This window comes from Lutzomyia longipalpis, chromosome 1 (assembly GCF_024334085.1).
Source record: "Lutzomyia longipalpis isolate SR_M1_2022 chromosome 1, ASM2433408v1".
NCBI classification, from domain to species: Eukaryota; Metazoa; Arthropoda; class Insecta; order Diptera; family Psychodidae; genus Lutzomyia; species Lutzomyia longipalpis.
In genome coordinates, this window is record NC_074707.1 from 42,532,278 (window position 1) to 42,548,099 (window position 15,822).

Below are 15,822 nucleotides of genomic sequence, written 5' to 3' on the forward strand. Positions count from 1 at the left end.
AAATATAAAAGATTTCAGTTATTTGTTTGTTAGGAAAAAATAAAATATAAGAAAAAACAATAAAGACAATTCGCCAAAAAAAATATCGAGGAAAATCAGCAAAAAAGAAAACCAAACCAATCCATACATATACAAAGAAAAGCTTCATGCAAAAGCAAGAAAAACGAAGATATCTGAAATTCAATTTTCTTACCATTTTATAGCTTTCCATTTGCCAATTTTTTTCCATTCCTCATCCGCGTCTGTATAAGGTCCTTCCGTTTTCAGAATATGTAAGAAAAAATTGCAAACAATATTGTTTTGATTAAGGAATGGAAAATTCAGCCGTGGGGAAAAAGGTGTAAATGTCTTTCCACATCGACCCTCACGCACCCTCCTCACCATCCCACAAATAAATGGCGGCAAATTTGACATTGAACGGAAGTGAATATTGATAGGGAAATTCTGTTTAATAAAGAATTCATTTCCGTATATTTGCCCGTGTTGTAGAGAAATTTTTACGGGAATTTTCCCAATAAACTCATTGTGGGGATGTAAATGAATTAGGCCCATGTCTTTTTAAGGTATATTGAACCTAACATCAAAGCGTGATGGAAAGTACGAATGGATTTTTTTTTCATCTCTATATCTACACCTACATTATATTCATGACCCAATTGACCCAGAAGGACTGCGAGATGCGCAAATAACAGTATAGCACCCCCCGGCAAATGTTTATTTGTCGGTTTATTTACTCAATTTGGGGGAGGAATAGAAATTTGTCTTTCTGCTGTTTTGCTATGTATTAAATTGTGAACCAGACACAATGAATGCCTTTTCAAATACCAAATCGATACATTGCGACTTTTCCTTTATTATTTTGGCATGTCTAAACCACCAAAGCGTTTTTCTTTCTTTTTTTCATCCAACCCCATGTATATATTTTGCATTCATTGTGAAATATCCAAAGTGAAGGAATTTGCCAATTGAATTTGCATTTAATGGAAAGCAAGAACAAAAATGTTATTTTTTCCCTGAGCTTTCATACACAAAAATGTATGGACATGACGGGTTTGTTGAATTTTTCATTTTACAAAGAATTTCAGTCGTTTTAGTACACAAAGAGCTAAACTTAATAGTCAAAGGAATGTGTTTTTTGATATTTTCAGGGATATTTTTCTCTTGATGTAAAAATGAGATGTGGAAAGATGATAGACAGTTAGTTACTTCTTCTACATTTTGCTAAGGGAAAAACATTCAGCGGCTCTTAAAGCTCAAATTTTTTCTAATATATATTTTAAAGTTAAATCAGGCATTAAAATTAGTAAGAATCACCCAAAAGTTCATTTATTCCGAATTTCTCATCTAGCTTTAATATCTTAGAAGCATGACCTAGAAGCCAAAAACATTAAAGCCTAACTAAACTGGCCAAAAACACTTAGACTTGGAAAAGTAAGCGCCTAGTTTAAAAAACTTAAGCCGGACTTAGTAGTGAATTTAGGCCTATAATCAGAATTATTAGCCGCGAATTAGGCAGCGAACAATTAACTCGATAAATAATTAAAAAAAAGCTTAATTACCTGCAGCTATGCTCTTACGCTGCTAACAAAGCTGAATTAAAATATTATTCAATTTCCAAAGATGGAAATTTTCCTAAACTTTTTTATCACATAATTATGTACCTTACGGAAGTCTCGTGAATTCTTCAAAGAAATACGTAATTTATGTAGTTTGTCTTCAAAACAAATAATGTTTAATTCCATTTGTTTCAACTTATTTTCCTTACATGTGTATTCAATTTGTTTGCGATGATGCGAGATAAACTCACGGAATTAAAACTTGAAATTCTTTTCGAACTCAGCATGGCCAAATGAAAACTCTCACCCTCAAAATATCTTACAATCGATAGTTAAATAAATAACTACTATTTTGAACTTAAAACCGTGAGAAAAGTTCGTGAAAATATTTCGAGTTAATGGAGAGTATATGCAGAGGCCAATGTCTAGGCGGAGATGCTATGTGAGGGGAAAATTAGCTCGAGAAATTCCTCATCTATTGTGATTACGTACAAGTGTTATTAGTAGTTTCTCTCAACTAATATTTCACGAAAACTTTAAAAGTTACGCAAATTGGAGAAAATGCTCAGATATGTGTGGGTGGAAGGGCCCAAACATTTTCTCTCAACTTTTGGCGGGGAAATGTGCGGTACATGGTGTAGAGAAGCTAAATGAGGTAATATTGAGCGTCACTAACCAGTGCATCTGCAATTAAGGTGCTATCCGCGATAAAGCTCAAATTGTTTGCTTCTTCTCAAGCAAATAATGCCTATTTAAATAACTTCCTCCAACACGTAGCTTTAGCCGCACACATATTGTTCAAATATGTAACTTTTACCGGATAAATGACTCTGAATTTTTTTTGTGGAAATTGTAAGTTGCACAGTTCTTATTTTTCACTCTATTTACCTTAATTTTATCATCTCACACCACAAGTGAGGCTGTTATTTAGAAATAGGCTTATTTAAATCGTTTCGTAAAGCAGACTAAAATAACCCAATGTGGGTTATAAATTTGCACACACTTGGCGCGATAAGCACGATAAGAAGCGGAAGAATCTTTAAAAGGGCAATGTTGCGTAAAAATTCCTTACAATTCTGCCTGTTGAGCACCTTTTGAGATCATTTTGTGCGCCGTTGTAGCATAATTGTTAAAAGGTGGAATACATTTATCCTGGTGAAAGGAAGAAAATGTCCTGCTATCGCCACCATCAGCAGTATTGATGTTCACTAAACGCAGAGAATGTGAGTATATTTCGTTAAAGTCGCTAATAAAAGATATACAAGTATTTAAAATATATTCTATGTATCTTTTTTTCGTACAAACATCCTCGTAATGTTATTCTCGGTTGATTTGTCGTCTTCTGTTAATTAAATATCATCACAATGGGATGCGTAAGGCAGCATCTTTTGCAGCTTGTGGTGAAATTCGTGTGTGACGCCCAACCATTGAGATATTAATTGGGAATATATTAAGAGCACGCTGGTGCCTCTGCGGAGCAGTTCATATCACTCGATCGACGATCACAGAGAGGAGAATCTCTCCCTCAGACTCGCACGTGATTGTGAATAAAATTACAATTCCCCGAGAGAATCAATTTGTCGGTTGGGAAGAAGTGAGCAAAATCATCTGTGGGTGCTTGTTAGAAAACAATTTCAAGTGCTAGGAGGAAGACACAGAAAAGTCGGAACTCTGTGTTGTGATAAAAGTGAAGTTTTTCCTTGATTTTTCCGTTATTTTCCCGGCGTGTTGGGAATATTTATGAAAGTTTTTTTTTAATTGAAATGAGTGTAGTGTTGAAGGGAGCAAAATATCAAAATAAACTTGCAAAATAACTCGCATAAACATTTCTACTCATCATTCAACAGTTTAGGGGAGCTTTTTTGTGTTAAAGCAAAGTTTAGTAAAAATTTCAATTTTCATATACAGAAATGTTTTTCCGACGGAAAGGTAATGTTTTGTTTTTTTTTTACAAAAATAAATCTCTGCATGTTTGCATAACTCGTACAGAAAAAAATATGAAAATTCTCGTGAATAAATTAAACAAGAGTGATATCACTTTAGAATCTCTTTTATTTACATTTTATTCCGGAGTTGTGAAAATTAAATGAGGTTTTTCCAGCTTTAGACTTATCTGTTTGGAATTTAACGGATGTTTTTTTTTGAAATCTTTGTGTTTTCTTTCGTGTGATCTTTGACTCATGACGAAATTATGATAAGAGATGTTACGTATTCTTGACAATTTTTGTGGATACATCAAACGCGAGTTTGTAAAGAATCTTATCTTTAATTCTTCTCAAAGTGATTTCATCAAGCTCGTTGCTGACTAGGTCGCATATCAATTGACATTTCAGATTGAATTGAATATGCATATCTATTGAAGTTATCGGCTATGGAGTGTTTTGTATGGGTCTTGTATTACCTTAAATAATTTTCCTATGCAAAAGAAAGACAAGAAACAAGTTCCATTCATAAACTCTAAACTAAATATAGCTAATGTTGTGATTTATGGGTATACATATCTTGTAAAAATTATTATTTAGGTACAATATATGGGGACAATTATAATCACGTGCTATGCATCAAGTGGAGTAATTTGAGTAAATTAGTTTATATATACTTTTTGTGGTATATTTTGTGGTAAACAACATGTGAATTAATAAAACTTGATTGTAGGCGGACTTTTCGCGGTACAAATTATTCCCTTCAAATGCGTAATTTGTGGTTTAGAACAGAATCAAATATCAATTTATAAGATCTCATTTAATTACATATTTTTCAGATTATTTTAAATAAAATTTTTGTAGACAAATCTACTAAAAAAAAACTTTTGCATAAATCAACAACATTTCATTTAATTTATATACAACGCATACAGTTTGCCTACTTTTCGATGGGATAGGGGATATGATAATTTATCAAGCCATAAATATGTTTAATAACCATTAAGATCTTGCGACCCATTAAATCACTCTAATTATATACGTACAATACATACATACATAGCCACATGCATAATAGCTTTAAAAAAAACCTGCAATGAAATAAATATTGGCTCTCTATCTTAATTGTTTGAAAGTGATTATCGTGTATATTTTTGGAAGTTATCAAACATGTTGTCTAGTCAAAATAAAATGATTGACTTTTAAGACATTCAAATCTTATCATTTCCTTGATTACATATTGAATGAATACTTCTTTTAATGCCTTTAAAATTGTGATCAGTTTGGGAAATGAATCGAACCACTTTGGTTGCTTTTCTTCATGTAAGTTCATTACCATTGCGTGCAGCATTGCACAAGAACTACATAATTATATATTCCCCAACCAATATATAGCACCAATACAGCAAGATTTATAAATAAACTCACCAACGCACTAAAGAGAAAATCAATATAGAGTGTAGAGAATGAAACTCACTGCCGGGTAAATGCACTTCCCTGGGGAACGTCTTGAGTGCTGTTGAATTACTTTGACAGTTTCATCGGTCGCTGGTCTGACCTAGAAGCGTCATCCCCGTCATCCTCTGTTTAGTTGTTCACTAGAAATAAATTAATTGTGATAATTGCACGTATAGTCTTACATAATTTTTTTTAATATTATTTTACCCAATGTGTTGGTGGTTTAGTTGCTATTTCACTACCTGAAGCTGGAAGCAGGGAACCATCTGTGCAGCCAATTCCCTCAGTAGACTTAAACATGAGTGGGCAGCAGCGAGAAGAGGCGCAGAAAGTCAATCTCTTCAATGAGAATGAAACCAACAATGATAGTGGATACGACGATGATCCAAAGATGTGAGTATTGGGAGTATAGCTATTGTCTTTTCGCGCCATTTCTATGCGGAAGTTGGTATGCGGAAATGTGATTTTTTTCCTTTCTGGCTTTCAGATGGAAACACGTAGTGCGACATTGGCCAGTGATATCGCAACCATTGACCCTCCTTGTCCTATTTCTCCTCATGTGGGGTGTGGGATATTCTATTCTACCGCAGTATACAGCTCCTGAAAGCCCCTTTATGAGGTTGGTCTTCCTTTTCATCGGTGGTCAGACATGTGGCATCATTGTGAGCCTCATAGGACTTCCGGACATGCTGGGCATGATAGGTTGGGGAGTCCTGTACAGAAATGTCGGCTGGGGAAACTTTTCTGGTCTTGAAGGCCTCGAAGCAATTTTGCGGTATGACGCATACAGACAATCTCATAATATATAGAATAGGTGTTAAGGCATCACAAAATGCTCATACATTTGCCATATACACAAACGTTGCTCTTTTATTCACAGGGAACTCGCATTGGTCAACATAATGCTTCTGGCGGGAATGGGGTTAGACCTTGATGCTCTGCGGAAGCTTTTTGGTATGGTAATGCGGATAACACTGATCCCAACAGTGGCAGAGACAACCATTGTGGCCGTGCTGGCAGTTTATCTCTTCAACATGCCCTGGCTGTGGGGATTTCTCCTGGGGTAAGTCGATAAAATAAGGGCTTTACAAATCACTTAATCACTTGAATATTATATACAACCATTTAAATTATAAATTCTGCTGGATGCAGGATTTGACTAAACGTTAAATTATTTTTTTACATAGTTAAATCCTCCAACATAACCATCGTGTAGTATTTTAGCATAAATCATTTAGTGAGAACTCAAATCCTTCTCATAGCACCACATATGAATTCCTAAAATTTCCATAGATGTGATTCAGCGTAGAGTTCCATTTTTCACATTGCTGCCCTATGAAATATGCAATTAAGAGAATTACTACAGCGTATGCTTTAAACAAGCCCCTAACTTCTACCCCCAGTGTATTGCCATCATGTAAAATCTACATGACATGTTAATTGTTTTAGGCTTGTGGTCACCGCGGTATCCCCGAATGTTGTCATAAGCATCCTCCTGCAGCTGAGAGAGCAACGATTGGGACTCAATAAAGGGATCCACACCCTCATAATTGCCATGACAAGCTGCAACGATGTCATTTCCATCTTCTGCTTTGGCGTCGTACTCGGTGTCATCTTTTCCAATGGCAATCTCACTGACCAACTCCTTCAGGGTCCCATTGGTATTGTATTGGGTCTTGTAGCGGGCTTTGGAATGGGTGTCTTTCTCACCCTTATGCCATCAAATAAATCCGTAAGGGCACAAATTAATTAAGTATCCATACATCCAACCTCCTCATTTTCCTCCCACAGCACCACTTAATGGCCGGGGTTTACATTCAGAGAAATTGAAATAATTAACTCAAGTACCTTCTCCTTGCTCCAGGTCAGATTTATGGATGATACAGAGGCTTGAATTTGACATTTTAATTAGTATATTAATTTTTATGAATTTTTATCTAAATTCTTCTTTAGGAAAAAATCCATACATTATTAGCCTCCATAGTTTTAGAGGTTTTTCTAGGTCTTTCTTACACCATTTCTTAATTTTTTAAGAAGAGTTTTTAAAAATTTAAGAAGAGATAGTTAAAAGCCTCCATATTCTTTAACTTAAATTAATTCTTGATATGTAGATAGTTTATTAATCCAATAAATTGACAATCAGAAAGGACAAATAGCCATAATTGTGCTAAATTTATGATAATTAGGATATTATGAGCATAATTCATGTATCTATTTGTAATTCATCGATGTCGAGACGTTACAAATTAATTTAGTAAACGATCATGCTTGATATCAAATATAATTTAATGCTGCACTGCAAACAAGGTTAAGTATAGTATAGCAAAGCTTCTAAGAAGTCCAACAATACGGATACGACTGGGGATGAAATGAAGTAATTTAAATTGCAAAGTGCTGGATGTTCATTAGTTTCCCATTTAAATTCCTAAGCTTTACTTGTCCTATACCAACCCATGTCCGAATTGTTTTATCTGAATGGCATGTGGGAGGATGTATGTAGGTCCAGAAGACGTGCAAGTTTGTAAATTAAATTGTATACTTGTACAATCTACTTCCATGTTACCAAATAAATCAACCCTGCTGGCCCTGCTGAATGCCGAATTGAAACTCATCAGACATACTCTACTGGCCTGAGAGTAGCCACAATAGTCATGGCTGGAATTCTGGGTGTTGTGGGGAGTAAGGCGATATCCTACCCATCTGCTGGGGCCCTTTCATGCATCGTCGTATCCTTCGTGGCTGGCACGGGATGGCGAAAGAAGCACGCAAAGGAAGCGGTAAGAAAAATACAAATCACCATCATTCATTCCCCACACCATTTTCTCCTATCACGCAATTCCATCTGATAATTACCCGATTCCCATCAGCTCCCGCAAATGAAAGTCTTCTCCATACATACATATATGTATGTATATAGAAAAATCCCATTCTTGCAGGCCGACGTCACGACTTACTTGGACTTAATGTGGAAATTCATGAAGCCAATCTCTTTCTCCATGATCGGCAAAGAAGTGGCGTTCAATCTCCTCGAAGGCGATACCGTGCTCTACGGCTTCATTGTTCTCATCGTTGGTGTTCTTGTAAGTGACCCAATTTGCCATGCATGGACAATTTATTTTGATTCCCTATACTTACACTGACACTTTTTTCCACCGCCCCATCTGCCCACTCTCCGGCAAAAAAAAGGTTCGTGTGATATTTGCCTATGCTTCACTAATGGGTGGTGAACTGAATTGGAAGGAGAAGGCCTACGTTACCATATCATCATGCCCTAAGGCAACTGTTCAGGTAAATAGCATGCAATAAGACTGTATCAATTAGAGATCCTTGAGAGGAAGACACTCTGCAAATCACCCAGAGCAATTTTCAATTTTCCTTTCACTCATTTTCTAAACAAATGAGATTTTATTAGATGGAGAAAAGCTTAATTAATTGACTTAATTGAAATTTTAATTTAATTGTAAAGTCTTCCATAAGAAAAATCACATTTTTCCTAAAAAAAAATCTCATCTAGTTTTGCATGAAAAGACCAATCGGATAAATTCATACCCTGCATAAATATAATATATGCCTTATATGGCTATAAAACATAATGTTTTATGCTACCGATTTAGGCGGCCCTTGGACCTGTTGCTCTCGATTTGGCACGCAAAATGGAATCTCCGAGCGAAACAGTGGCATTTGCCAATCAAGTCCTCATCGTATCAGTTCTGGCCATCACGGCAACGGCGCCCCTAGGAGCACTCCTCATGACCAAATTGGCACCGTCATGGCTAAAGCGTAGCCCCCCGGTCTCCCATCTGGCCACAATGGACACAAATGGAGCAACAACCGACCGTTTCTAGCCGCCCCATACAAATGGATTTCGTCCATCAAACGGACTTAGTCTTTCATTTGTGATTATTCATTGCTCTTTTAGACTGCTTCTCTGTGCTGTATACTCCCCAACACTGACTTCTCGCAAGTCACCCCCCGCATACATATAGTAGAATCATCCCCCGCCCACAAAATCACCCCCCTTCCAGGTCATCCAGATAGACTTTTCCTTCATTTCAACACACCAAGGGTGGGCTGGGTGAGAGTCATCCATTTTATACCTCATTTCATCGACTATGGGTGCTTATCGACACATCAAATTTCCACAACACGTAAATTGGAAGTGGAAAATGTTTTCATTCCACCATAGAAAAAAAAATATATTATACCTACATAGAAAAAAAAGAACTTACGTAGTCGAGAAAGTTTGCAATGTAACCATTTTATAAATCTTACTTACCTAGTTTTGTACTTATACAAATGTAATATAATGTTCAAATTTGTGACTTAATTTTAAGGAAATAAATGTTCTCGTGGCAATTTTACAAGAAGTGGTGCAAATTCCCTCATGCTGTTTACACTTTATTGTCTTGGGTTTGGGTGAGAGCTGTGTTTATGAGAAAATTACAGCACTACCCAATAAAACAGCAAGGTGGCCTTAATTAAATTCCAAGGAGGTAGTATAAAATGTATATTTGAGGGGCTATTCAGTGCAATTGCTTTCCCCATACCCTACAACATGTCTTTAGAGGGAAAACCACAGAGGTTTGTTAAAGCGTCTTCTATTGATTTTCTTGAGTTTGTACGTTCTTATATGGTTAAGTAAATATTTGCAGTAAAAGCGAAAGTGTGTTCCACTTACAAAGATATTAGGCTTTTCCAACTTTACAGCCTTTACAGGCGCTCAAAGAAAGTTAAGTCTACATGACCTACATTGCCCACATTTTACATAGTACATGGTGGTGGACAAAATTATGTAAACTTTCTTCTGTCGTTTACTTACACTAAAATTGATTCTTATTGTCTTTTACTTTTACGTGTGTTTCTCTTATTTATTCTAGATTCCTAATTTTCTCTGTTCTTCAAACAAATTCAAAAACTTTCCTTACTAAATTCACAAAAAGAAAGGATTTCAATCTACAGAGAAAAGTTCTTTACCATAATTTTATCCATTTCGTTCTTAAAATTCATTTATTTTTTTAAACAAAGCTCAATTAGATTTAAGCTCCAAGACAAATATAGAGGTGTCATGTAAGTATTACCTAGGTTCAGTTTATTGCTATCAATTTTAAAAGAAAAGCTCAATCACTCGAGAGCTTTTAGGACATTTTATTATCATCAATCAATTTGTTTCTTAATTCTACTTAACACACAGAAACATCTAAAAGCTTCCGGCTTACATGTAAGCTTTCTAAGACATAGCAGCTTTCACTTAACGTAATGAACATACATAGCGGGTGTATTGCTGAATTTTCACTCAACGAAGATTGGAATTTTTTTCAAGATTTTCCACCTTAATTTTCAAATGAATAAAAATTCTTCTGACTTCAAAAAATAATTAAAAATTTCCTCCAAATTATTCAGATTCAGTACAATCTTATTTACACTCTTCTCACTTTAGGTTTTTCTTCTATCTTACCCATAAACGATCTTTCCTTTTTGTAAAGAAAATCTCCATAATGAATATATTTCCACACCACAATTTTTTTTTGCTTTAAATTAGATTTTATTCAACAGCAAAGTTCCACTTAAGTGCATTAAAAGTTTGTTGCAATGGATGCAGTGAGTGCAGCAAAAACATAAGTAACGTGAATAAAGTTCAAATGGGGAGGGTTTGATGCAGCAAAAAGCTGCGAGTATCACTCGAAATTTATATGAGAAGCCCCAGATTAACTAGGAATACGGGAGAATTAAATTGATGACGGAGGAGGAAATAAATTTGTGCTGCAGCATCTCATGCTTTATCAATGGTTTCGACGGGGATTTAGAGGCGACAGAAGGATTTGGGTTCTCCCCATGGCGGCAACCTAAAACCGTGCTGAAATATCCATCAAGTGTTTAAAGCATACTTACAAAGAGAAGAGCGTTCGTAGGGAAAATAATGATGAGATTGCGCGCGTAAAGCGTTAAACATGCAGAGTGTCTGTATCCGCAGAAAATCGCACCAAATTTGTTTACACAACTTGTACATTCCACAGGGACGAGACAACAGCTTCTAATCAGGATATATTTGGAATATATAGAAAGTTAGCGTGTTTGCATTTTTTTCTCTCCTCCTTTTCTTCTCCTCCCACCAACTAAAAAGCTCTGCGGAGAAAACTTTCTAACATACACGAAGGTGAGGTAAATGAGGGTTTATGGATTTTTGTGTACTCTTCACCCTCAACCGTATATTATCATTTTCCCTCCTTGACAGAATTCACACCACATCTTTGATAACAGAAACACCCATAAATGCCTTTCACTTCATCCTTATCCCCAAAAGTATCTTCCCTCTCTTCTACTTTTTGGTCGCTATATTAGCTGCGGGAGTCTCTGTGTATGTATGTTGTGGGGGTTCCTTAAGTTACTCAACAAAAGACATTTGACAAGCATAATACTCCCGAATTGATTTTTTTGCCTTCTCATCTTCCTCATCTTCGCATTTCTCGTGTAGCCCACACAAAATGCGGGAAGACCAAGAAATTTTTGGTGAATGGGAAAATTGGTGAAAATCCCCCCGAAGGATAGAGATTTTCACTGGACTGTCCTCAGTGATCCATAGCTCATTTTATCATTTTAATTAAGGTCTTCATTCCGCATATACACCACCCGAAATCATCTCCGCTTTACCTTCCAACAGGTGTCGTCTCTACACATCCGTAATTCAATATGTATCCCTTGCTCTCTCAACCTTCCTTCCTCTTGTGAGCCACAAAGAGGGTGAAAGGAGTTGAGGTGAATTTTCCCTCGATACCATCAAAAACTTTCTCTTTTACATCATCAAATCACCTCCCTCTTGGGGTATGTTCTCCTACCACCTATTATTCTAAACGAAGGCTATACGAAAAATTCGATTGGAGACAAAAGTTCAGCTCTTCCATATACAAGAAGCAAGAATAAAATGATTTTCCATTGTTTTTTCTTTGGTTGACGGAGCGGAGGAAAAATTCAAATTAGGTATCAGGCAGCAGCAGCGAGTTGAAGTTGAAGATTTTTTAGGTATTCAAATTGGAAACCCTTTAAAACTAACAATACGTCGTCTTTGCCGGAAAAATAAAAATTCAAAAATATCAAATTCCATAAAGTTGAAATTTATTTTTTGCTGAACTTTGTGCAATTTAGAAAAGATTATTTTAAAGAATTAAACTAATTTAAATTAAAAGAATAATTATGCAAAAATCCCATTTAAATGCAAAAATGCAACTCAAAGAATTTGAGTTTTATATTTAGAAAGTTTTTTTTTCCAAACTTTCTAAAAAAAATCAAATTAAGAACTGCCACGAAACCTAACAAAATTCATTATTCTACAATTCTGCATATAATTCTAATTCTTTAGGAGTTTTTTTGATATGCAATTTAAGTTTGGTGTGAATACCTTAATTGAAGCTTCACTCTGTGAATCTTAAACTATAAGTTAATAAAACACAATATGAATCGTCCTATTTGAAAACGGCATTACTCCAGGTTTTAGAAAATTTTGATTTTTATTTAAGTTTCTAATTTATTTATTTAGATGAAAGTATATGAGTTCAATATTTTTCTTAGTTTATTTCGACAGAATTTTAATTCTTTCCTGAAAATGAAGGTTCGAGGAATTTCTTGGCAGACCTTTCAATAGAAAAAATATAAATAGAACAAAATAAAGTCGATGAAAAAATTATATAGAGATCAAATTTCTCATATGAATAACTTCCTTGCTCTATCTTGTTGTGAAATGCGATATTTTGAGCAGTTCCCTAACTTTGGATTTCCTACAATTGATCCTTATTAAAATTGTTTTTTTTTTCAACGAAAATTCATGAGGAATTCGCAGAATCAAAGAGAAGAAAAAATAAAATTTCAATTCTTTAAAATAAATTAAAAAAAAAAAAACAACTTCCGGTTCGATGGAAATCTTAAGGTTGTGAATTAATTAATGAGCACGAAAAATTACTCAGAAATAATTTCATAAAATATAAATTAGACTTATGTCCTTTTCAAAGTCGAGGAATCAAATAAATTTCAAATGAAGACACTTTGAAAAGTTTTGCATGCAAACTTTACTTAATATACGAAAGCCCCGAAGAAATTTCAATTCTTATAAGTGACAAGGGAAACTTTCTTATATATGTACACTTCACACTGCTGTGCAGTTGAAAAAGAAGGATTTTTAAGTAAAATTTATGAAGATTTTCTCTTACACCTCATCTAACTTTTCTTTTTATACATCCTTGTTTACACAAAAGGATTTTGTGAGAGGAATGTTGGGGAAAAGATGACTTTTATGCTGGCAGAAAAAGCTAATTTGTAGCACTTAAGTGGTGCTTTTCACTGAAGTGTAAAAGTATTTCGATATACCCCAAATATTCATCTATTGTGACTGTGTCCTACTTTTCAACCGCATCCAAAGTGGAATGGACAATGAGTACAAGAAATATATATTTTTTAAGGGGACAGATGGTAACAAAGCTCTAGGATTTTTCATTCTCCTTCACACTGTGGTGTTGTGTAGAGGAGCTACTTTACTTTCCCATGGACAAGACATTGCTCTTTGCTATCACAAAAGTTCATTCTCCACCAAACACTTGGAGTTTTCTCACGAAACTTCCCATCGTCTGCAGAAGTGTGTTTTATATTTTGATTCTTGGAATCATCCAAACTTTCAAACTGGCTTCCTTTTAGCTGCAAGCTGAATAAATCTTCTAAAAAAAGATTTTCAAAAAAAACAGACAACAGTAGTTCATTTCCGGATTATTTGTCTCACAAAAAGTTCCTCCCACCACATGATATAGTTTTTCTTTAAATGCGCTGGAAGACAATTTTCCGCATTCTCGGAATTCCATTCAAAAATCCTAACATACCCCAAAGCTAAAGAAATACGTAATATACCGTCAACTATGTAGCAGGAAATGAGAATAATGGAATGAATTTATGTGTAGAGAAAAAAAGAGGAAGGAAGTTTTCTTAAGGAAAAGACCACCAGCGAAAAAATACACAAAAGTTCAAAAGACTGTATAAGTGAAATATGCAAATTAAATTTGATCCTGAATAATATAAAAATAACATAGATTTGATTTTCGCCATCAGGAAAGACGCACGACAAAGTTATTTTGCATCTGAATAAATATTAAATTCCACCCATCGTCAGCAAATTGAATTTGGGCCAGTGTGCGAGTGTAGGACAAATAAAAGCTTCTCCGCGAAAGAAGGAAATGGAACTGCCACATGGTTTGGGGTATGCTTCGCTGCCATACGAAGGCAACATTCTGCAGAATAACCATCGCGTCGTTTGAATAAGAGACATTGTGTTGTTTGTATCCTATGGCATCTAATTTCGTAGTCATAAATCATTTAAATTAATGCATTTAATATACATATCAAGGAGGATCATATTTAATTGAAGCCCAAAGGAAGTGGAAGGTTTATTATTTAAGAAAATAAAATCTCAAATAAAACTTGAATTGATATTTTTCTCAGAACCCCATTGAGAAGACTTTAAATTTAACATCTAACCTTAGGCCTAACTAAAAAGAAAATAAAATAAAATTTATCTTCGTCAAGTAATTGAAAAGACAAATCAAAATGGTTCTTTTTCAATGGAATAACATACCCCTTCGGAGGAGCTTTTAATACAACACACTGCGAAAAGGAAGATTACGCAGAAATCTGTGACTTTGTGTGGTAATTCGGTAATCAGCAGCACAGCACATGCTTTTTCACCCTCAACCATTTGCTGAGCACAACAATCGTACATAGCACCCCTCACTGAATATATCAATCGCAAATTCCACCCCTTTTACCACACTACACACACACACACCCGCAGTGGACCTATAGATAAAGCCCTAACCCCCCAATCCTTGCCCCTCCCCCTCCCACCCTGATGTGTAGGAGGGTTTTCCACCATGAATTACATTTCCTTGATGGTGTCGAATGAACAATTTCCCCGGACAAATTCGATAACCACACTTAGGCCATTTCTGTACGTGAGGATAAATTTTGTGCCTCCACATGTGAAAGTTTCCGGTGGGGCGGGGGGGAGTAAAATGTTTTGTACCACATTTTCTATGCTGATGCCATTTTCGGCAGAGTAAAGGCAGGCAGTGAGGTCAAAAGAAAGTTCAAGGCACATTTCCTCTAACGTTTCCGCACCAGTCCCAACTTACATAGTAGCATAATCACACAGCAAGATTCCCGGCGATTGATCAAAATGTTCGTGCTGGGTCTGAATTTACCCGGATCTATCTGCTTGTACTTTAATTACTTCCACCATATTGCAAAAGCTTAAGGAAAAGCTCTCTCACACAGCAGGATACAACATCAGCTGCCTCTACTGTGCTAAGGGAGAAAATTAAATTAAAAACTTCAAATTTGCCGAAGTTGCGAGGAAAATAATTTACTCATAGTGCTAAATCAATTCCAATCTGATACTCTATGTTTTGCAGTACCCTGAGATTTCTATTAAATGCACAAAAAATGAATTTTCTTAGGTTTTTCTTTTATTTAAGGAGTCTATTCACAGTTGTTTATTTTACGACTTCAATTAGGTATAGGTACACAGAAGTCTAAGAAAATCTTGAAGAAATAATATAAAAATCTTTAAAAACAACCAAACAGATTTTCTATTTCTTCAATATTTCGTCAAATATATTAAAAAACAATCCGAAACAGGTCTAAAAGATTTTTAAAGAAAAATTAAAAATCTTGCATTCTCGTCAAATGTTAAAAAATATTTTATGCTCATCCAGTCTTCGTCAGGGAATTTTCTTCTTCCAGTAGAAAAAATTAAATTTTACTCTCCAAATTCCGGTTGAAGAATTTATTTGAATTTTTAACTTGAAAACTTTTAAAAATTCCTGAACAATCCCTTATTTGAAGCATTTTGACGC

General features: G+C 35.2%; 2 protein-coding genes across 3 annotated transcripts in view; both read left to right on the forward strand.

The window, feature by feature from the left end:
• LOC129787458 (fork head domain-containing protein FD4-like) overlaps nucleotides 1-15,822 on the forward strand; it is a 416,355-nt gene that overhangs the window by 138,815 nt on the left and 261,718 nt on the right. The window lies entirely within an intron of this gene.
• Nucleotides 2,627-9,316, forward strand: LOC129787423 (putative SLC9B1-like protein SLC9B1P1). Of its 2 annotated transcripts, none has more exons than XM_055822992.1 (9): nucleotides 2,627-2,779; nucleotides 5,164-5,329; nucleotides 5,424-5,711; nucleotides 5,817-5,999; nucleotides 6,386-6,668; nucleotides 7,552-7,713; nucleotides 7,873-8,016; nucleotides 8,123-8,224; nucleotides 8,551-9,316. In XM_055822992.1, the coding sequence occupies exons 1-9, from the start codon at nucleotides 2,758-2,760 to the stop codon at nucleotides 8,779-8,781; spliced, it is 1,581 nt and encodes a 526-aa protein (XP_055678967.1). In that variant the 5' UTR covers nucleotides 2,627-2,757; the 3' UTR covers nucleotides 8,782-9,316. The 2 variants fall into 2 exon arrangements, with proteins under 2 accessions (XP_055678967.1, XP_055678968.1); XM_055822993.1 differs by lacking the exon at nucleotides 2,627-2,779 and adding an exon at nucleotides 3,024-3,485.